The 20,848-nt window shown below is 33.0% G+C and overlaps 5 protein-coding genes and 5 non-coding genes across 12 annotated transcripts; 4 read left to right on the top strand and 6 right to left on the bottom strand.

The window, feature by feature from the left end:
- Positions 1-393: 393 nt before the first annotated feature.
- LOC116339542 (uncharacterized histidine-rich protein DDB_G0274557-like) lies at positions 394-2,254 on the bottom strand. Of its 2 annotated transcripts, none has more exons than XM_031765480.1 (3): positions 2,083-2,254; positions 1,847-2,007; positions 394-1,475 (listed from the first exon to the last, which is right to left on the bottom strand). In XM_031765480.1, the coding sequence occupies exons 2-3, from the start codon at positions 1,867-1,869 to the stop codon at positions 878-880; spliced, it is 621 nt and encodes a 206-aa protein (XP_031621340.1). In that variant the 5' UTR covers positions 1,870-2,007; positions 2,083-2,254; the 3' UTR covers positions 394-877. The 2 variants fall into 2 exon arrangements, with proteins under 2 accessions (XP_031621340.1, XP_031621341.1); XM_031765481.1 differs by having other exon boundaries at positions 2,108-2,254.
- Positions 2,255-2,966: 712 nt separating this feature from the next.
- LOC116339559 (3-hydroxy-3-methylglutaryl-coenzyme A reductase) lies at positions 2,967-7,602 on the top strand. Its single transcript, XM_031765512.1, has 2 exons — positions 2,967-6,386; positions 6,855-7,602. The coding sequence occupies exons 1-2, from the start codon at positions 4,118-4,120 to the stop codon at positions 7,169-7,171; spliced, it is 2,586 nt and encodes an 861-aa protein (XP_031621372.1). The 5' UTR covers positions 2,967-4,117; the 3' UTR covers positions 7,172-7,602.
- Positions 7,603-10,942: 3,340 nt separating this feature from the next.
- Positions 10,943-12,838, bottom strand: LOC116339778 (MRG/MORF4L-binding protein). 2 transcript variants are annotated; one of them, XM_031765818.1, is made up of 2 exons: positions 12,063-12,838; positions 10,943-11,978 (listed from the first exon to the last, which is right to left on the bottom strand). In XM_031765818.1, exons 1-2 carry the CDS (start codon positions 12,424-12,426, stop codon positions 11,773-11,775), a joined length of 570 nt encoding a protein of 189 aa, XP_031621678.1. In that variant the 5' UTR covers positions 12,427-12,838; the 3' UTR covers positions 10,943-11,772. The 2 variants fall into 2 exon arrangements, with proteins under 2 accessions (XP_031621678.1, XP_031621677.1); XM_031765817.1 differs by having other exon boundaries at positions 10,943-11,981; positions 12,063-12,825.
- Positions 12,839-13,245: 407 nt separating this feature from the next.
- Positions 13,246-15,617, top strand: LOC116339809 (WD repeat-containing protein 43). Its single transcript, XM_031765865.1, has 6 exons — positions 13,246-13,504; positions 13,579-13,671; positions 13,735-14,867; positions 14,944-15,093; positions 15,160-15,257; positions 15,365-15,617. The coding sequence occupies exons 1-6, from the start codon at positions 13,298-13,300 to the stop codon at positions 15,544-15,546; spliced, it is 1,863 nt and encodes a 620-aa protein (XP_031621725.1). The 5' UTR covers positions 13,246-13,297; the 3' UTR covers positions 15,547-15,617.
- An 888-nt stretch (positions 15,618-16,505) lies between these two features.
- On the top strand, positions 16,506-16,577 carry Trnag-ucc. Its single transcript has one exon. It is a non-coding gene; the product is annotated as a tRNA-Gly (tRNA).
- Positions 16,578-17,349: 772 nt separating this feature from the next.
- Positions 17,350-17,420, top strand: Trnag-gcc. The gene has a single exon. It is a non-coding gene; the product is annotated as a tRNA-Gly (tRNA).
- Positions 17,421-17,644: 224 nt separating this feature from the next.
- Positions 17,645-17,716, bottom strand: Trnae-uuc. The gene has a single exon. It is a non-coding gene; the product is annotated as a tRNA-Glu (tRNA).
- Positions 17,717-18,223: 507 nt separating this feature from the next.
- Positions 18,224-18,295, bottom strand: Trnae-uuc. The gene has a single exon. It is a non-coding gene; the product is annotated as a tRNA-Glu (tRNA).
- A 148-nt stretch (positions 18,296-18,443) lies between these two features.
- Positions 18,444-19,440, bottom strand: LOC116339657. The gene is made up of 3 exons (XM_031765669.1): positions 19,305-19,440; positions 19,013-19,159; positions 18,444-18,756 (listed from the first exon to the last, which is right to left on the bottom strand). The coding sequence occupies exons 1-3, from the start codon at positions 19,359-19,361 to the stop codon at positions 18,595-18,597; spliced, it is 366 nt and encodes a 121-aa protein (XP_031621529.1). The 5' UTR covers positions 19,362-19,440; the 3' UTR covers positions 18,444-18,594.
- Positions 19,441-20,346: 906 nt separating this feature from the next.
- On the bottom strand, positions 20,347-20,419 carry Trnaf-gaa. The gene has a single exon. It is a non-coding gene; the product is annotated as a tRNA-Phe (tRNA).
- Positions 20,420-20,848: the final 429 nt, after the last annotated feature.

The following is a 20,848-nucleotide window of genomic DNA, read 5'->3' as shown; positions in this document are numbered from 1 at the left end:
TTGATTTTGTATTGAATTACCACATTTTGTATCCAATTTACTAAATATACACATGAATTTTCATCAAATATAATGTATCATTGAAACTGCACACAAAACATAAAATTTCAAAAAAAAAATGTATCTCATTACATCCTAGTACTAACAATAAATTTTATTCATTTTCGACTTTGTGTTTTGTTGTTTTTTTTTTTAGAAAAATAAAGCAAATTTCATCAAATTTAATTTTTTCGTGTTTTTTTTTTGTTCTGAGTGTGTATTGAATTTTGTCCGAGCGATTAGAATCGAGGGATTTGATTTATTAGGTGTTAAATGGCAAATGTCGACATTGAATTAAACCAAAAGGAATTTACATCGGTCACCATGATAGCTTAATCAGAAAAAATGCATTTCTTACGAGACTCTCGTAACGAGAGAAAAATTTATTGAAAAAGCAATTATTCTGTGTCTCTCGTCCGTTTAATCTTTTATGAATATCGTTTTCAAATGACTGTCACACTCTCTCATTCTACACTTCAAGTACAAAGACTTGTGCAAAAATATCACAAAAATCAGCTAGTTTTATAGAATGTCTTATTTTGCATTACATCAAAATGTACAAAAATAGAACCGATTATGTGGCATAACAAAAATGTGTGGCTTTTGCTGGAATTTCAATTGCCTGAATAATAATAAATACATCGAATAATAGTTTTTTTTTCTCGACGATATAATCAAGCGTAATCATGAAGCGATTTGCCACTGATTCGACTTGAGTTGGGATTTTTGTTCTTTGTTTTAGGCAGGAAAAATAATGAATTAACGACGAGTAACGATAGAAAGGAAAAAAAATTGACAATAAATGGATAGGAATAAATTGCATCACATAAAAGCGCATTTATTGATGGCTTTGACGACGTTGCCGTTCAACATGTAAATCAAATAATAACTTATTCTTGTCGTAGTAAAATGGATTTTCATCAGCCGTCAGTTCGGGACGGTAGACGTCTTCCATTTGATTACTGTTTGATTCTACATGATGCAAGTGCTGCTGATGGTGCTGCTGATGGTGCTGCTGATGAGGATGATGCTGGTGGTGATGGTGATGGTTTTGCTTGTGTGCATTGGTCCCTAGAGCTAAATGGCTATTGTTTTGAAACCCGTTGGAATGATTCGTTGACTGAACGATGTGACTTTGGTCATGATAGTTTGGATTGTGTGCGGTGGCCACAGCTGCTTGTCCATTATGGTTCAGATAATGATGTGACATTCCATTTGGATAACTATTCACAATCGATGATTGTGCAAAATGCTGTGACTGGACTTCCTGATTGTTTACCATAAACTGATGATGATTTGATGCAATATTATTACCATTAATACTGTGACCATTTGGTAGATCTTGTTCGCCTAAATTTTGGCTGGTCAATGTGAGATTATTAATCCGTTTTGAAATCGGCATAAAATCACATGTGTCCTCGTCGCGTGACCGTTTTCTGAAATTCCAAAAAAATGAAAAATTATTTTTAAAAAAATATATATGTTGATACACATTCATTTATACACAAAGATATTTTTAGTCAATGCGAACAAAGAATTTCACAATGGATGTATAACGGAACTATTGTTATGAAATGTTGGCATTGTGTGATGTCATTTATCTGATGTCATGAACAATACAAAAAGATCTATCTTAAAGTCGATTGCTCCAAAATAGATATTTAAATGAACGAAATTGTTCATAATGGTGGTTTTGGACCACGTTCGGATCATTCGCATAACATGTCATTTCGTGTGTTGGCCTTTGTGTTTGTCAAAATAAAAATAAATTATTAGAAACGATGAATATATTTCTTTTCACACAAACCTCGTATCAGTGATTGCTGTCATTTTTGTGTATTTTTTACGTTGTTTTATGTATTTCGTTTCGTATGATTTTGTTCCTTGTTGTTGAAATTTTATTTGCTTTGTTCTTTGGTGATTTTTATTAGTATTTGCCTATTTTTTGACACCATACACCACTTGACACTATCAGCCATAAAAAAGAAAAAGAAAAAAAAATTGTTCACATTTAAAATTTTGATTAATTTCATTAAAACTCACAGTTTGTTTCTTCTTAATGATTTACCAGATTTTGAATGATCTCAATGCACATAAAATTTCAATTTGACATTGCAGGAGAAGGAAAAAACGAACAAGCAAGCAAAGAAACAACAAAACTCAACAACAAAATATTTGGCTCCCTTCTACTACTGGCTAATTACATACAAACGCAATAGATGGTTGACGTGAATAGACGATTTGCCTTTGTTGTGGAACGCACACAATCATTGCTTCGCTTAAAATCTATGGATTTTTAATGACTTTCAATAGTAGTTTCACAACACACATATAAACACACACGCACACAATGAAAATGCTGTGTAATATTGAACAATCAACTGTCAAAGTGTATACAACTGTCAAACGAGTGCCGATTTTCATACCGATTCGAATGACGTTGTCGATAATGAAACATAGTTCATAGTAAGTCATTCTGAAAATAAAAATAGATAACAAACTAAATGCCAATCGACATCTTATTTGCTTTTTTTTTTGACGCAATTCTTTGTGCAAACAACAAAGTTGACTTATCAATTGATGTAAATTGCATGGTGACCAGACATTCACTGAACTGATTAGATATTTAAGCAAGAAATATCAATTTCACACGTGTGAAGCTCGTGTGTGTTGATTTTTTTTCGCTTCATTTTCGATGGTATTTGTGTGTGAATGAGCGCACAGAGTGTAGTGTGCGTGTAAGTGTGCACGTTCGTATCGTATCTTCTCTGTCTAGCCCAAATGCATGACGAACGTTTAAATAAGAAATTCGACAGCTGAAAAAGAAATCAGAGTGGCCCATGTATTACTGCTTATAGGAATATGTCTGTGTATTAATACAGGTCGCGCGCATGTATATAAATTCATGCATTTCTGTCATAGAAACACTTCGAGTCCAAAACGGTGTTTGTGTCAAGTACATCGAGTTAGTTCGATTTGGATTCTTTTGCGTGAACTTCCTAAAAAAATCAGTGCTGCACAAATTGAAGCGAATTTTTTTTTCTTTCGTTCGTTCATTTCTTTTTCGGTGCATTACATCAATCGTAAATTGAATTAAAGAAGTACACACATATTTTAGTCACAAATAAAATCGAACGAATTCTCTTTTTTTTTCGCTGGTATTAAAATAACGGGATTAAATCGAACGTGAAAAAATGAACTGAAATCATCGTAAACTACTAAAAAAAAGAGTGAAGTTTACGTATGAATCGAAAAATCTCTCAGCAATAAGTGAAAGTGAAGATTACCTCACGACGTACACTGCTTCGTATCTATGTATTCGATAAAGAAAATTATATACGTATATTTATATTTTTAATGGTTTTTGAACACTACACGAAGTTCATGTCTAGTAAACAAATCAAATTAGTGCACTGTCCAGAAATTAATGCAAAATCAACCAAATGCTTTGGAACATAACAGACGAAAAACTAGCAATATTTTTGTTCCGTCTTCATCAAACACACAATTTTGAAACAATTGAAATAATCAATCATATGGCGGAAAAATAGAAATCACAGGCCCATTTTTGTGAAGTTCATGTATGATGTTTCCGATAAACGAACAGAGCAGACAATTTTTTGTGTGAATTCATTGAGAAATCAAAGAGAAAGTGAAAGTTATCTGTGTGCGTTTAAGCACATATATAGACACACAGTTCGCATTACATAATATACTACTCTTAAGATATAAAACATTTTTTTTTGTCGGATCGGTTTTAAATTCAAAGTAAAATATCAACAATAAAAAAAAATTCGCCAAGATATATGTACATCGAAAAGTGGTATTTTATCACAGAGTAACACTTTGCCCAAGCGCATTATATAAACACGCTTGTGGATTTCGAAAACCTGATTTTAGCAGACTGAAAAGACTCGATCCGGGTTAATTGAAGTGCAAACCATTTCGTGATATTGAACTTTTTTTTCATCATATTTCGGTTCCAAGAATTTTTCTCATTTTCTTTTTCTTTTGCGCTTACAACTTACGTTTGTAATTAAGAGGTCAAGTGACAAATTTTAAGTGCTAACACATCAAAATGACATCGCAATTGTTTCGAGCTCATGGCAAATTTTGCGCATCACATCCGTGGGAAGTGATCGTTGCGTTGCTAACACTAACAGCATGCATGCTATCAGTGGATCATGGTAAAAATTCAACACCGTTAAACAAGAATCAAGGTCGTGGCGATAAGAGCGATGGTGCATTCATTTCAACAATATTGATGACAATAATTGGATGCTGGGCGGTACTTCATAGTTTTTATCGATTTTTGAAATTAAATAAAATTGGTTCAAAATATATACCAATCACTGCCGGATTGTTTATCATATTTTCAAATTTTATCTTTACATCGATGATCTTAAATTTTCTGGGCGGTGAGGTGTCCGATTTAAAAGATGCACTCTTTTTCTTTTTGCTATTGATCGATCTACGACGTGTAGGTGCATTCGCACAATTCGTTTTTAGCGGTGCATCACAATCGGAGGTGGTCGATAATATTTCACGTGGCATGGAAATATTGGGGCCAGCATTATCATTAGACTCAATCGTTACAACGCTCATCATTAGTGTATGTACATCGTCTGGATTTTCAGAAAAACTATGCAGTTTTGCAATGACATCGGTGATTGTTAATTATGTTGTATTTATGACATTCTATCCGGCATGTTTGTCATTGATTTCGGACTTGTCAATGAACGGTCTTGATATTGGACATGCAAAACAAATTAGTACAGTATTTGAAGACGATCAAAAACCAAATCCAGTTGCACAACGTTTGAAAATAATCATGTCAACGGGATTGATGATTGTTCAATTGTGCAGTCGTTTTGTGTTTTCCGACAGTGACGCCATTCAAGCGACAAAATCACATGACGTCCCATCAAATTCGACTGATAAAACTGGCCTATCCGAACACGTTATGGAATGGATCAAAGTCAGTTCCGATCAAATTATCATTTTAATTTTGTTGACAGCACTTTTGGTGAAATTTATGTTTTTTGAAGAGCGCATCGAATTGACGAGTCAATTGAATCAGACATCAAAAATCAATTCACAAACGATCGTATCAAACACAGTAACCGGCATTGCAACGCAAACGAACAAAAAAATGCTTAATCAGTACACACAAACCGAAATTATCGAAAGGAATCGAACAATTAGCACACATTCAATAGATAGCGAATCAGAGGACAGCGGCGATGAAGATATCACAATTGAACCACGAACAATCGAAGAATGCCAGGAAATATTGAATACACACGGCGGTAGCCAATTGACGGATAGCGAACTGATTGCCTTAGTTCGGGCTGGTCATTGTCCATTGTACAAAATTGAAACATACTGCGACAATCCAACACGAGGTGTCAAAATTCGCCGCAAGGTCATTGCCGACAATGCAAACTTACCGATCGAAAAATTGAGTAATTTACCATACAAACATTTCGATTACACCAAGGTAATGAATGTTTGTTGTGAAAATGTGATGGGCTACGTTCAAATACCAGTTGGTTATGCCGGTCCATTAACATTAGACGATAAAAAGTATTTCGTTCCGATGGCAACCACAGAAGGTGCACTAGTCGCAAGTACGAATCGTGGATGTAAAGTTATTTCAATTCATGGTGTAACCAGTTTTGTTGAAGATATTGGTATGACGCGTGCCCCATGCATTCGATTCCCAAATGTACATCGGGCTTCGGTAGCTAAAAAATGGATTGACGCAGCCGAAAATTTCCAAAACATTAAAACTGCGTTTGATTCAACGAGCCGATTTGCGCGTCTACAAGAAATTCTCATCAATATTGATGGACCACAATTGTATGTACGATTTCGTGCATTGACTGGTGACGCAATGGGAATGAATATGGTATCAAAAGGTTGCGAAAATGCATTACGTTACATTAAATGCTCCTTCCCCGACATGACGATTATTAGTTTGAGTGGAAACTTCTGTTCGGACAAAAAACCAGCCGCTATTAATTGGATAAAAGGTCGCGGAAAACGAGTTGTATGCGAATCAATTGTAGCAGCTAGCGACTTGAGAAAAATTCTTAAAACAGATGCCAAAACATTGGTGCAATGTAATAAACTAAAGAATATGGCTGGATCAGCGATGGCCGGCAGTATTGGTGGCAATAATGCGCATGCAGCAAATATGGTGACAGCAATTTTCATTGCGTGCGGTCAAGATCCTGCACAAAATGTAACGAGCAGCAATTGTTCAACGAGCATGGAGTTATGCGGTGATAATAATGACGATTTATATCTAACATGTACAATGCCCTCATTAGAAGTCGGAACAGGTAAATATTGATGTATCTATTATTATTATTTATTGGTCGTTGATCGTTTAGAGCGCGAATATTTCCCTGTACGTTTTCTTCCTTGTATGTTGAACTTTAAAAATCGCATGTTAGTTTATTTTTATTTTTTTTTCTCGCTCTCTCTTTCTTTCTTTGTTTTATTGACACCATTCCACAACAAATTCATACATAATAATATGTATGCATGCCAAATTCATATATATGCAAATTTGATATTGATTTGATCCGAATGGCTTTCGATTTGGAATGAGGAAATCAATTGATTACCATTTCAGAAATCGAATCGACCCAAAAATAATTTGCATGTGTGCGTGTGTTAACAGTATTTTTACGGCGTTTCACTTTTTTTTGGAGTTGGATCTTTTTAAACACTTTTTTATACGATGGTTTTAATAGCATGTTGTGTATTCTTTTTATTTCTCTGTTTCGTTTGGTTTGAATTTTTAGTTGGCGGTGGAACTGGTTTACCGGGTCAAAGTTCGTGTCTGGATATGTTAGGAATTCGTGGTGCACATCCAACAACGCCCGCCGACAATTCAAAAACGCTGGCCAAAATTGTGTGCGCCACTGTAATGGCTGGTGAATTGTCGTTAATGGCTGCGTTAGTAAATTCTGACCTCGTTCAAAGTCACATGAAGCATAATCGAACGTCGGTTGCATCAGCGATGAATCAAACAGCAAACAGCAACATTAGTAGTAATTCATCGTCAAGTCCATCAACAGTGTCGCCGCCATCGTCATCAGCGTCGTCAAGCGCTCAGTAACATTAGATTTGTAATTTTTTTTTTGGTTCAAATTCGAAACCTGTCTTTGACTTATACAAAAATTTACACATAAATAATGTTCAAGCCATGTTATTTAAACTATAAAATCACACATACACACAAAAAAAAACATTATGTATTCTAAAGCGTTCTTTCTTCCTAGTGAAGGAATACATCAGCTTTTAAATAGTCTATATGCAAATTGTTATAATTTTATTATTGCCTTATGCTATGTACATGTTCAGATGAATGAAAAAGGAGAGGGAAGAAACTTTTTCTTTCTGTCTCCCTCTCTATTTCTCCAGTAGTAGTATATATATATTTTTAAATTAATGTTATCTTAATATTTAAGAAAACCTACAGATTTTATGAGTGTTGCCAATACAACATAGACCAATACCAATATATGTATATCTATTACGCAAAATACACACACACTCTCTTTTTCTCTATATATTTACAAGAAAATCGTTAAAGGTGCAGGATATGATAAAATTAAAAAAACAAAAATCATTCTATTTTATTTAATTAAATTCGGTTTTTGAGTGCTTACGAATTACAAACGATATTTTTTATAAATATTCTCAAATGAAGAAAAAAAAAACAATACACACCGGTCGTTTCATTTCAAACAAATTGGCTTATGAAAATCTATTTCAGAATAGAAACCAACTAACTAAAGGCATTCACCCGTTCGTCGTTTCTATGCAAGTATTGTAGCGTGTTTATTGTATTGAGTCGATTTCAGAACTTGTTTTTTTTAATTCTACGTTATACAATTCAATTATCCGGATTTGATGAATTTCATAATAGGTGTGAGCCAACTATGGGATTGGTTACTATGAACGACACAAAAAATGCCATTAAGTGTTGTGTCACTTATGTTGAAGGTAAATTTTCTTTATCATTTTGTATTACACCATCAACAATAGACATTCCTACATTCCAGGCGCATGTTTTTATCTAATCAATAGAAGCAAATAACAAATTTGAATGATATTCTTTCTAGTATTCTTTCTAATTGCAAATACTCAACGATATGATTTTATATCGTTCGCAGCTGATCGTGACCTTGGCAGTATTTTATCTATTACCAACGATTCGAATAATAACGATTCATAATATGGCCATCGAAATCAAGTATTGAGATTATATTGGTTTTTTTAATAACGCATTCATTGCTTTTTAAAACGATAAATAAATATTTGTTTTCAAATGGTTTGTAACGGTTGAATCAACAATCGTATTTGTGGATGAGCGATTAAAAACGTTGCATTTGCGACTAATAACATGTCATTTCATTTTCATAACATTCGCAGTTTACCTATTTTACAGTAGGTAAAAAAACAGCAACATATAAACATAGCCGTTCGTTAAATGAACTCATTAGTACATTACTTAGTAAAGAACAATTAGTGTTGTTGATTATCATTTGTTTTAATTGCTGAATTTATGTTTGTGCCTTCTTCTTATTTAAGGGTCAGTTTTATCTGTGTGGTCTCAATTTTTAACCTCGATAAGAATTTTAATTTATGTAAATCTGCAATTTACTGAACGTTTAAATTATGTCTGTCTTTTCGTATATACATTGACCGTAAATTACATGACATGACCGCAAATTTCAACACATGCAATCGATCACATAGCTTGCGATTGATCTACTTTCGTCAAATTGCGAAAAGTCATCTCTAAAGCTTTGCAAAGGCACGTGTGGCAAAAAATAGCAAATTTTATCGATCATCCGAAAACATTGTATGAATTTCTTGTTTATATTTATAAGTTTAAATATAGAACAATGAAATAAGTATTCTTCGATTATAACTTCGATGTTTTACAAATATGTGGATAGTGTGAATTTACGTCAGTCGAAAAATTAAACAAATCAACGTGAATGATTACAAATTCAGATTTCGTTTAAAGTCTACAAATTTGAAAATGAGAAATTCAATAAAATCTAACAACAATGCTTCAACAAATTTAGACTAATTTACGTCATTAATGGATGGAAAATTTAAGTGATTAATATTTTTCAAAAAAAAAAAAACAATTTGAAGCAAAACCTTACAATACTAAAATGTCTGATTGATCAATCACAGATTCGCAGGAGTTTGATATTTTATATGGAATTTTGCGTAAGCTAATTTTGCATAGTGAATCAAAAAAAGTCTTACAAATCAAATAGTATGTGAAACAACTTACCAGTATGGCTCGAACAAACCTACAATGGTATTTACAAAGAGCAATGATTGAATAAAAATGCGTCAGTGATTACAAATATTAACAGATTGGAGCAAATTTACCAATATACAAAACAAAGAAGCAATCAGTTAAACTGCGTCAGTTGGCGACTACATATTCACCACAATACAAGTCTATCGCATTACATTTTAAACTCAAATATTTGAATGTCATCTTCATTTTGGCAGGCGCCAGATAAAGTTGTCAAGTATATGTAATTGAATGAAATACTGAGGATGAAGCTACAAAAAAGAACATTTTATAAAAAGAATCGTTAACATGTTCCTAAAAAAATAATCCGGTTTAATGCAGGAAGTAATGTTACCACCGGTTAGTTAATTGGGAGATGAATCACACAAAAAACTCGTTCTTTTTTTTATGATGCATTAATGCACGAATTGAATTCTGAATATCATGTAAATTATATGAATATCTATAATGTATAAATAAAAGAATCCAAGAGCACTGCCGGGTCTTGCATAAAACGATGCTTTTCTGTTCATTGATAATATTTTACCAATTTAGATTTTTACATTTCGTTTTTTTTTCTGCTCATTCAGTTTTTACCAATACATAAGCTTGCCTAATATTTATTTATGGTTGGTATCTCAGACGATATCAAAAGAAATACAAACTGATCGGAAAAACTCATATCAAGCTATTTGTGAGAAATGCTTGAGGATTTCGAAATAGTAAATGTTGTCTTTTATGAAGACTTGCTGGAATTCCCATACGAAATCTCCATAACCAATGAGAGCTGCTAAAAACCTATGTGTATACAAATTTCAAAAAAAAAAATCGCACTTTGCTCTGCAACATACGAACATGGAATACAAATAGGCAACACGTTTTCAACTATACTTTGAAAGTTAGTGAAGTTTTTTTGTTATTTTTTTTTGTTCATCTTTCATTTTATTCTGACTTTTATTTAATTTACATAAACATGTAAGTGTAAATAGTTTTGTTCGCACCTACATTCATTCATCATCGCACAATGGAATACATGCGATATGGGAGAAAGAGAGGAAAGCAACGAACGACAAAAATATGCTCAATTAATTTTTTGGAACTCGCTTGTTGACGTATGTAAGAAATATATATTGTAGTTGATTTTTTTGTGAATCGATAGAAGGCTACACATTTTGTTCAGTTGACTCATATTCTATTTGAACAATTCAAGGTAATGAAATTAATGCATACATATGTAGATATATCTTTATAATATGTAAACAAATCATTGAGCGTGGATTTAATTCAGCTGAAATCAATTTTTAACGAAGAAGCGTTCGATTTCGCAAATAATCGCATTTCGAAACGTAGAAAGTGGGAGAATTTCGATCCATATCGGTTTTATGGTATAGTTCATTGTTCCGAAGCGCTCCACATTGTCGTGTGATGGGTGGTATGTGCGCAGCTGCAGGAATCAACCGGTGTGACATTCAATTATTATTATAAACAATAAAAATCTTGACCTGCCTCATTGCACGCACCAAATCAACACACCAATTCTCAATATAATATTCTCGCCGTTTGTTTTTTTTTGTTTTTTATTTTAATTTTTTTTTTTACATACGACGTGGTATGCATTAGTTTCCGCATTCATTTGTTTCCGCGTTGGGAAATTGGTTTGACCAAAAAAAAATTAACCCTTTGTTTTTTTTTCCTACCTTTTATGAAAGGCCTCTTAATGAAATAGTTTTTTTTTTTTTTGATTGAGTTACATCGTGGGCAATATATTTTAATGCCGTCTCATGAATCGGCTACAAATAGTCTAAATCTCATAAGGAGCTCGGGATGTGCACATTTCTTGTTTATATTTGTAAATCTTAGTTTTGATTTTGGGCATATGCATTAGATTTAAATGTTGAAGTTGTTCATTATTTATTTGCCATTAAAAATGTCTTTATCGATTGATCGATACTATCAGTTATTTTGTTTTGTTCACTTCTCAGTATCTTGAATCAAACAAAAAAAAGCAAAAAATGCATTTTTTTTCTTTCACGATACAGAACTTTACATATACTATAAATCTTAACTTTAACGACGTAAATAATGGAAAAAAATTAATCAATTAGTAATTTCTATACAAATTATGGCAATCGAATAATGATTTTCCTTCTACAAAACAAAATGTTCAATTTAAATTTTTTGTGGTTACTTTTTTTCATTCTTTTTCAAATCATTCGCATCATGTGCGGATATCGCATTCATTCATTGGTATATATTGATTTAATTACGCGTGTTCAATTACGTTAAGTGTAATTTCATTTTGGTAGTTCACATTTATCCAGATTAAAGCTCAACTTTTTTTGTAAGTGTGTGTGTGTGTATGCATGTCATTAAATGAACGCGGGAATCTGGCTTTAGATTCGTCTTCGCTTATTTGCAAGCGTTGGAGGCGGTGTAGTTGATGGGCTGCTATTTGATTCGTTCGAAATGGAGCCACGCGTACGTTTTTGTCCTCGTTTTGGTTGTTCGGCCATTATTTTATTGGCTACTTTTTTATCCAATTCCTTTGGCGTTTGCGGTCGGGTTTTGGTACTGGTACTTTGTGGTGTTGAGGCTTTAACTGCTGCATGGGAAATATCAATAAATTTCATTAGTACATCATCTTTATTTTCATCAATTTTTGTTCAATTTGTTGTGCATTTACCTTTGGTATTTGTTTCCGTTTTGATATCTATCGGTTTCTTTTCTTCGGCTTCAGCCAGCTTTTTAGTCATGAGTGTACTGAACTCCGACTCGGGCAACGAAAATTCCACCTCTTCTTCAGCAAATGGTACACGTTCCATTTGATCAAGTGCATCCAGATTGTACCATGTGCGTAAATGTGCCCAAATTATTTCAGGCGCAATGTCACGTTTCAATGCATTTGACATTCGTTCACAAATTCGCGCCATATAAAAATGTTTATTGATACCAACCGGCCGTAATCCGTCCAATGCATACAATAATTGAACCTCTTCTTCGGTACTCCATTCCAAATCATCCGGCTCTGAATTCTCTTTGACAGCCATTGTGCGTCGTTGCAATTGACTATGTTGTTCTAAATGCACCGTATTCGCTATTATTTTCCTTGATATTTTGCCAATTTTTCGTTGCTTTCAAAACAATTACGAAATTGAAATGATTTTTCAATATGTTTGCAAAAATTTTTTTTATCAAAACGAATGACAATCCAATGACAACGCGATGTTTATACGAATTGTGTTATATGAATGCAATGATGCAAATGCAAAAAGAAATAATGTTGTTTTGACTATGCTCAAAACTTTACGAAATTGTCTAAATTTTATGATGTTCGCTTGTGCATTTGACCTATTCACGAAAAAACTGTTTTCGTATGCAATTTCTTTCTATTCTTTTTTTTTTTTTGTATCAATATGCACTTTTGCAATTGTATTTGTGAAAATGAAAATTAACTAGAATGTGCTATATTTATTAAATTTGATAAGTCACATCTAGAGGTTCGGTGCTAAAAACTAAATATTTATTGGGTTGTTAGCACTGTATTTAACTGTCACATCAATACTAAAGTTATGCTCACAATTCAACGCCTACTTCTCAATATTTGTTCAACGATCTATTTTCTAATTCAATTTATGTGAATAAAAAAAAAAAAAGAAAAAAATTCAATTTTTTTCATCAAATTTTCGCAAAAATATCTCAAATGAAGATTTCGCATAACGAATTTAGTACAGAAAAACCGATATTTGTTGTTAATAATGAGTGTGTTCTAAATGTCAAGCGTTCGCCGGTTGTTTTAGCCCGAAACATAGCGACGACTGTCAACTGTCAATATAATAATGGCGATTTCGCCGCTGTCAACTTGACGAACACATTGTGTTTAAATGAACACATTGAGTTTACCACAAATGTGCGTGAGTGATGGCGACTTTTCAAAACACATTGCACGTGTCTGAGCATTCTGCCGACGGTAAATTATATGCTCTTTTGAGCTTCGATGGCAAATTAAAAGTATGGAATACAGAAACAAATGAATTACAACGAGAGTTTGTGCCAAACTTTCATTTAAATGCACCATTCACGTGTTTCACATGGATCACAGTCAATGGCACGTTGGGACCGCGCAAGGTGAGTTATACACCGATATGTTTTTTGTGTGTGCTTAAAATATTGAATAAAAAAATGTTTTTGTTTTGATTCAGACACCGCAAAAAAAGTCCCAACGAACAACAGAGTACATTGCCCTTGGAACTCGTAGTGGTGGTGTCAGCCTGTATTCATACAGCAAAAGCGAGGTAAGTTCTTATACATGATTGCCACCATTTTTTTTATATTGAAACAATGCACTTTCATTTCAGATCGAATGTACATTGAAAGGTGTTGGACATCAAGGTAGCATAACGGCCATTTGTCGTGGTACAAACAATGTTTTGTTTACATGTGGCGATGATTGTCGTGTGATCACATGGAACTTGGAAACTGGTTCACAAATATCATCATGGGAGATTGGCAATGAAAAACCATCGAGTCTTGTCTATTTAGCTGAATCAAATCGTTTAGTTGTTGCAGCTCGACAATTGTATCTGTGGTCAGTTGTAAATCAGGAGCTCGAACAAACCTATACCGGTCATTCATCCAGTGTAACAATGTTAAAATATTTTGTTATTAAATCAAAAGAATTCATTTTATCAGCATCAAAAGCAGATCGCATACTTACATTGTGGCGAATTAAAATGTCGAAAAAGTGTCCAAATTCATATTCATATTTGATGGAAGATATTGCCAACAGTGTTGCAACTAAAGTTGATGATGATAAATTGGAAATTGCGGCCGTTACACGAAGTGGTGTATTGCATTATTTTGGTGTGGATGGTTTGGCAAAAATTGAACAAATTCCATGTAAACCGATGAAACCAACGTTGACCATTGAAATTGCAAACGATTCACCACAATTAGTTGAACCAATTCCAATTTGTACAGTGGGTATGGAAATTGGACGGGCACAAAAGAAATTACAAATTGGCTATGGTGATCGTCAAGTGGTACGATTTGAATTGATTGAACCTGATTTTAATGAACGTCGACAGGTGCTCATTCGAAGCAGTTCAAAATCTGTGACCAATGATGCAACAACAAAAAAACGTACAACCAACGCACTGAAGACAATTGCACCGATTGTTAATATGGAAAGTGTTGAATTTCAATCGAAAGATGTTGTGCCGCGGAAAGGTAAAAATAATATTGAAATACCGATGGAAACACGATTGGAGAATTTAACATTTGATTCACTCGGACAAAGTAGTGCGGTTGGACGAAATGTGGCACAATTATTGGTTCAAGCACTTCATAGTCACGATGCAAATCTATTGAAAATGGTGTTTTTGAATAAAGATGAACAAATTATTCGAGCAACACTCAAACGTCTACCTCCACAATATATTTCGAGCTTGATTGCCGAACTCACAGCATTGGCACAAAAGAAAACAATCCAGTAAGTCGATCATAAGTCATGAAGATATTCTTTTTTTCTTTTTAACTTAATTTTTATTATTTTTGATTACAAATAGCGTTCACACATCAATTTTATGGTTGAAACATCTGCTTCAAACACAATCAAGTCAACTGATGGCCATCGGAACAATTGAATTGTACGCTACGTTCGGACCACTTCTCGGAATCGCTGAACATCGAGCAAACACATTCCAACAACTGACCAAGTAAATTAATGTACACATTTTTCTTACTTGAATTGGCATAAACGTTTTCCTTTTTTATTGATATAGACTTAGCGGGCGATTGGATTTGCTGGTGAACCAAATCAAACAAAATACAGATCATGACATCATTGAAGACTCTGATTTGCTAGTGTATGAAGATAAAGGTAAACTATTTTTCACTTCCAATTCACTGTGGTGACATAGGATTTCAGTCAGTGTAGACTCAATTTGTAATTCATGTATTGATAACTGTCATTTTCTTTCATCGCAGATTCATCAGACGAAGATGGAATACCACAAGAGGAAGAATCATCAGACGATCAATGGGAAGATGGAGAAGAGGAAGATGGAGTTGAAGGGATGGAAGTTTGTGAAAATGGCAACGACAGCGATATGGAGAGCGACAACGGAGATGATGATGATGATGGAAAAGATGTGAATGAAAGTGACTAGTTTCAAACAAAAAATTGTATTTTTATTTGAAATAAAGAAATTGAGAGAAAACAATCATATTAACATAAAAACGATTTGTTGGCATTCACGGAATAAATTAAGCAGAAAATCACGCATGTTGTTTACTTCATCTTTTGCTAGAAGATAAACTAGATTTTGTAGATTTAATTTTAAAAATTCAAAAATCTGGACCTCATCATTATCGATTTCTAAATCGAATTCCTCTGGATATTTTTGTATGAAATCAATTTGGAATTTACGTCTTAATCAAACTGGTCAGCTGAGAATGTAGACTAAATTTTTTAAATAGTCGTACCAATTGGGCCAAGTGCTTGAAATGGTGTGCGAGTGAGAAATTTTGTTTTCTGGCGTTCCTAGATATTTGGATACAATCTGCAGAGTCTGCTGATTATCAGGATGTACTATTTTTTTTACATGTATAATACCAATGTAGCCGAAAGTATTTTATTTCTAATTATTTGATTTCGTTTTTTTTTTTTTGGAAATCACTTTTTTCAGTGAAAATTCCTAGCAAATCGAATGAATTTTCTCGACGAAAAACCTAGCAAATCGAAATAATTTCTGCTATTTTTAACTTTTGTTAAGCAAAAAAAGGGTCTTCACTTTTTGAATCAAAATCCCTAGCATATTCAACTCATTTCCCAGTTGACGTGTACATTCGTTTGAGTACGATGTTTCTTAATTTGTAAACATGATTGGATGATGTTTTTACGTTGAATACAAAATATTTACATTTGATTTCAGATGATTCAGCCATTTATTTATTTCAAATTGTCTATCGATCACTGTAAGAGAGACTCATAGCATTTTTCCACAATTTTTCGTAGCAAAATGTGAAAGTAACAAAATGAATAACAACAAATGTGTTGTGATACATTATCACTACAATTATCGTAAAGTATACTTTAAAGTTTAATCGAAGCGCCCATATGATATGTGCGTCAATGGTGTAATGGTTAGCATAGTTGCCTTCCAAGCAGTTGATCCGAGTTCGATTCTCGGTTGACGCAGTAATTTTTTTTCCTTCCGTCATTTATATTTCTATTTGATTTTTGTTTAATATACCATTTTTTTCTTCTGTAATTGTAATTGGTCTATTTTCCTATAACTACACTTGCATCTCAAATTCAAGTCGACAAATTGCAATTTTTACTTTGGTGTTTGAATTAATATTCTGCTCGTGCAAATTATTACAAGAAAATTTGATATGGAGTATTTGTGTGCAGCTCGATGCCTTTTCAAAGAAGTCCTTCCCATTTTGAACGCATAAATGTTGCTCATTCATTAGTGTTCATTTGAAGGTGAAAAAAGGACATTTGTGTAATTTTACTCAGAAACTGAATTTTTTGGCAATTTTATTGCATTATTATTACAAGAAATGTCTAAAAGACGATTTCATGATAATATATATTTTTCAATAACATACAATTTAATTATTGACAATCCGATTGCCACTCCAACTCTGTGAAAAACACTTGAATAAATATGCGTCACTAGTTGGACTTTAAAATATATTTTTTATTATTATTGATTGATGGAATTGAATCAAAATTTTAATAGTCATTTACAAGCATTTCATCTGGTCCAATACATTTGCTTCTTCAAATTAAATAATTTCTTAAAACGAGCGCACACAGTATCTTTAAAAATGAGACTAAACGGAAGCAAGTTTGATAAGAATGTCGCTGACATTCATTAAAATAAACAACACAAAATAAAATGTACGTTGCTTATATGGTAATTGCCGATAATTGTTCGAGTTGGAACTATGTACTTTCATCAGCATCGGTGGTTCAGTGGTAGAATGCTCGCCTGCCACGCGGGCGACCCGGGTTCGATTCCCGGCCGATGCAGTAATATTTTTTTTATTTTTCATTTTAAATTGAAATAAACTTATCTATTAATAAACTCGTCATCAGTTTTTTACATCGAATTCAGTTTAAATTCAGGAAACGAATAAACAGACCATTCAATAATTTAATTGTCTAATTTGCTGTATTGAATTACTATTTCAAAAAAAAAAAGAATGAAGATGAAAAAGAAGAAGAGAATAAAATATAAAAAGGCAAAAAAATAATTCCCCTACCGGGAATCGAACCCGGGCCTTCTCGGTGAAAGCGAGATATCCTAGCCACTAGACCATAGAGGAGATATATGTATTTATGATATCGAATGGATTCGTTAATAGGTTTGCTATGAAGTGTGTCTAATGCATAAACACCGGACAATGTCATTGAATTATCGCCAAGGTGAAGTATTGAATCGTGAGGCGCTTGGAAGCATTAACACGACAATATAACTATATAACTTGTTTTCAAATGTTGTAATTTCTTTTTATAAACTTCATTTGCGTGTTCAATTCATATTCATACATCAAAGGAGTACAAATACATAATTAAAAAAAGATAATTAACTGCTATAAACTTTAAATCCTTTTCTCGAATGCGCAATTCGCAGCTATTTTGAAAACAATACGTAATATGATTTGGTTTGGATTAAAGTGATCTGAAATTCCGTTGAAAATGAAACGGCATACTTTTGTAAAGACTTTTTGTTGTTTGACGAAATTCGAATCATATCTGAAATAATAAAAAAATGTACAAATCACACTTGCCCTGAATATGTTTTGAACAGATTTGTGGATTCAAAAAAGTGATTCCCCTACCGGGAATCGAACCCGGGCCTTCTCGGTGAAAGCGAGATATCCTAGCCACTAGACCATAGAGGAGATATATGTAAATATGATCCAAAATTCCACCGGTTTCAATTGAAATTTAACGATTTACATGTTTTCTTTTAATATAAGCTACTTAAAATCTCAGTGCACTCTACATTAAAATATGAATGAAAACTATAGAACTAATAACAAAACTAGATTCAGGTAATCGTCGCGGCGCATCTTTTATTTGTTAATAAATTTGAAGTATACATTGATCAATGATCATTAATAAAGAATTTACTAAACAGAATGGCCAACTTTTATCGATTTTAGTGCCATTTTCGCAAACGGAATACAATGTGAACAAACTATGCAATCGGTGTCGTTTTGAGGACCTCTTTAATGCAATCTCTCAGTTTCGCCGCATATTCACATTCGTCGCTGTCTTTTATCAACGCACATTGGTCGTTAATTTTGGCTGTGATCGCGGTGTTTTCCTCTGGATTAAGATTCAAAACACCATTCACAATCTGCAAAAATGTAATTTTTAAAAAGAGCTTTCAAACATATGACAAGCATAGCTAATCATTATACAACATGCAATCTCTAGTAGAATTATTCTTATATGTTTTTTTGCTAGGTGGGTATTAATTAAAAAAAGATAATGTTTTTCTTTTGAGGCTCTTTGAAATTTACGACAATGAACTTTGAATTCAAACACACAACTGGAATATTTATGATCGCCGTTTGATATCAAATTGAATTTGAAATAAAATTGAAATATACCGTTTTTTGTGCCTCTAAGCCGCATTTTACAAAACATTTATCCTTTTTGGATAGTTCTTTGCTGCTGGATGCATTATCAACTGCAATCTCACTTCCTGGGAATTTTTCACGGCATGCTTTAATGGCATTTCCCAGCTCTTCGTTTGCCTAAAACAAACATTTTCATTTTCATTTTTGTGTGATTTATTGTGAAAAAGGTTCTCAATTTTGATATCATAAATCAATTAATTGTTTTTTTTTAATCATTTGATCTGAAATATTAAAGACCCAGCTGTAAATAGATTTTTCTTACCGCGCTTGATGTCCAGAATAAAGCAATAGTCAAAATAAAAAAATGTATGGACTTCATCACTGAGATGAATAAATCTTCGCACACAATACTCAAAATATGAACGAATACTGAAACCGATTTTAATGGATTGCCTCTATTTATACTTCAATTTATCTAACATCATTCCATACTCATTTTTAATAATGCAATATCACACGTCCATATGTCAAATCACATAATTTGCGTAACATGTTTTGTGATCACCGTTTTGATCGTTATTTATAGTCGTTAGGCGCACGGAAGCGTGAACAAAGTGAAATATTTTTTTCATGCTGATTATTTTCTTATTCACTTTAGTCGTGCCTGTAATTTACATTTGAATGTTGTATCTAAGATCATTAAATTCAGATAAGATATACATATTCATTAAAGTCGTCCGTAAAACAAGTTTATGGAATCGAGATCCACTTTGGTGAAATACAGAAGGAATATCATGTTTGCCGTTTTTCGACGAAATATGAAACCAACCCCCACTACGTGTTTTTACAACGGAAAAAAGAGATTTTTTGTGAATTTTAAAAGTGCTCAAAATCCGTTAATCGAGAAAACTTCTTCGAGAAAAGTCTTCTAGGAGGGAAATTCCCTGGGCACCACAGATTAACTTTTGGATGAAACCAAAACAGCAAACATGTTAACTTTTCATTTATTTCACCAAACCGAATGAGGCGCCTCGATACCATTAACTTTTTTTGAATCACTCTAATAATATTCATCAAAATACAAATGTACACAGATCATAACAAATAATCTACTATGGTTTATATGGAAAATAAAAGATGGATTTTGTTTTTTGATTTGATTTTGTGGCAATATATTCTTGTCTCTCTGAAGTGTCCAATAGAAGTATACAGATAAGAGTTTGAATTTCTCCAATGTGTTTTTTTCTTGGTTTTTTTTTTTTTTTTAAATAGCACAAATGAGCTGGTGAAAACTCAAAAGAGGAAAAAAAAACTTTCAAAATGCTACATAAAAATGAATGAAATCCAAGTAAGAAAAAAAATTATGCCGAAACCGTGGATTGAACACGGGACCTTTAGATCTTCAGTCTAACGCTCTCCCAACTGAGCTATTTCGGCACATGTTTCATGGGGGCTAGATGATGAAAAGCTTATACTTTCCATGTGTTATTCACTATTAATTCCACGAACAGCGCCGTTAAACGTTCCATTTTATCACATTATCAATTGGTCACAATGTCATTCGAATTAAATCAATGCATTAATGCATGAACAATTTTGCCGCATAGTCTATGAGAGATAAAATCAACAATTAACTAAGTATTGTTGTTTTTTCCATGATAATGTCAAAAACAATTAAAATTACTCATTCATGAAATATATATATACTTCGTTATTGTATTGTAAACATTCATCGTTTTTTGAACATTGTTCAATGTTTGCTCTTTAACATTTGATCACATTGATAGCACCGACAGCTATGTTGTGTCATTTAAAGTAAAATTTGTGTCATTTAAAGACATTTAAAAAAAAAAATTTAAATCATTC

Source organism: Contarinia nasturtii, unplaced genomic scaffold (genome assembly GCF_009176525.2).
Source record: "Contarinia nasturtii isolate CC-2019 unplaced genomic scaffold, AAFC_CNas_1.1 Cnas_scaffold_533, whole genome shotgun sequence".
NCBI lineage: Eukaryota > Metazoa > Arthropoda > Insecta > Diptera > Cecidomyiidae > Contarinia > Contarinia nasturtii.
This window is presented reverse-complemented; position numbering and strand designations above follow the sequence as displayed.

Bases quoted from the DNA above. Each gene is read 5' to 3' on its own strand.
- LOC116339542 (XM_031765480.1), bottom strand. From the start codon at position 1,869: ATGACAGCAATCACTGATACGAG. The intron at 1,476-1,846 runs GTTTGTGTGAAA...TTGGAATTTCAG, and splicing joins ACAGCAATCACTGATACGAG to AAAACGGTCACGCGACGAGG.
- LOC116339559 (XM_031765512.1), top strand. From the start codon at position 4,118: ATGACATCGCAATTGTTTCGAGCTCATGGCAAATTTTGCGCATCACAT. The intron at 6,387-6,854 runs GTAAATATTGAT...TTGAATTTTTAG, and splicing joins CTCATTAGAAGTCGGAACAG to TTGGCGGTGGAACTGGTTTA.
- LOC116339778 (XM_031765817.1), bottom strand. From the start codon at position 12,426: ATGGCTGTCAAAGAGAATTCAGAGCCGGATGATTTGGAATGGAGTACC. The intron at 11,982-12,062 runs GTAAATGCACAA...TTTCCCATGCAG, and splicing joins AACGGAAACAAATACCAAAG to CAGTTAAAGCCTCAACACCA.
- LOC116339809 (XM_031765865.1), top strand. From the start codon at position 13,298: ATGGCGACTTTTCAAAACACATTGCACGTGTCTGAGCATTCTGCCGAC. The intron at 14,868-14,943 runs GTAAGTCGATCA...GATTACAAATAG, and splicing joins GCACAAAAGAAAACAATCCA to CGTTCACACATCAATTTTAT. The intron at 15,094-15,159 runs GTAAATTAATGT...TTATTGATATAG, and splicing joins ACATTCCAACAACTGACCAA to ACTTAGCGGGCGATTGGATT.
- LOC116339657 (XM_031765669.1), bottom strand. From the start codon at position 19,361: ATGAAGTCCATACATTTTTTTATTTTGACTATTGCTTTATTCTGGACA. The intron at 19,160-19,304 runs GTAAGAAAAATC...TGTTTGTTTTAG, and splicing joins TATTCTGGACATCAAGCGCG to GCAAACGAAGAGCTGGGAAA. The intron at 18,757-19,012 runs GTATATTTCAAT...ACATTTTTGCAG, and splicing joins GCTTAGAGGCACAAAAAACG to ATTGTGAATGGTGTTTTGAA.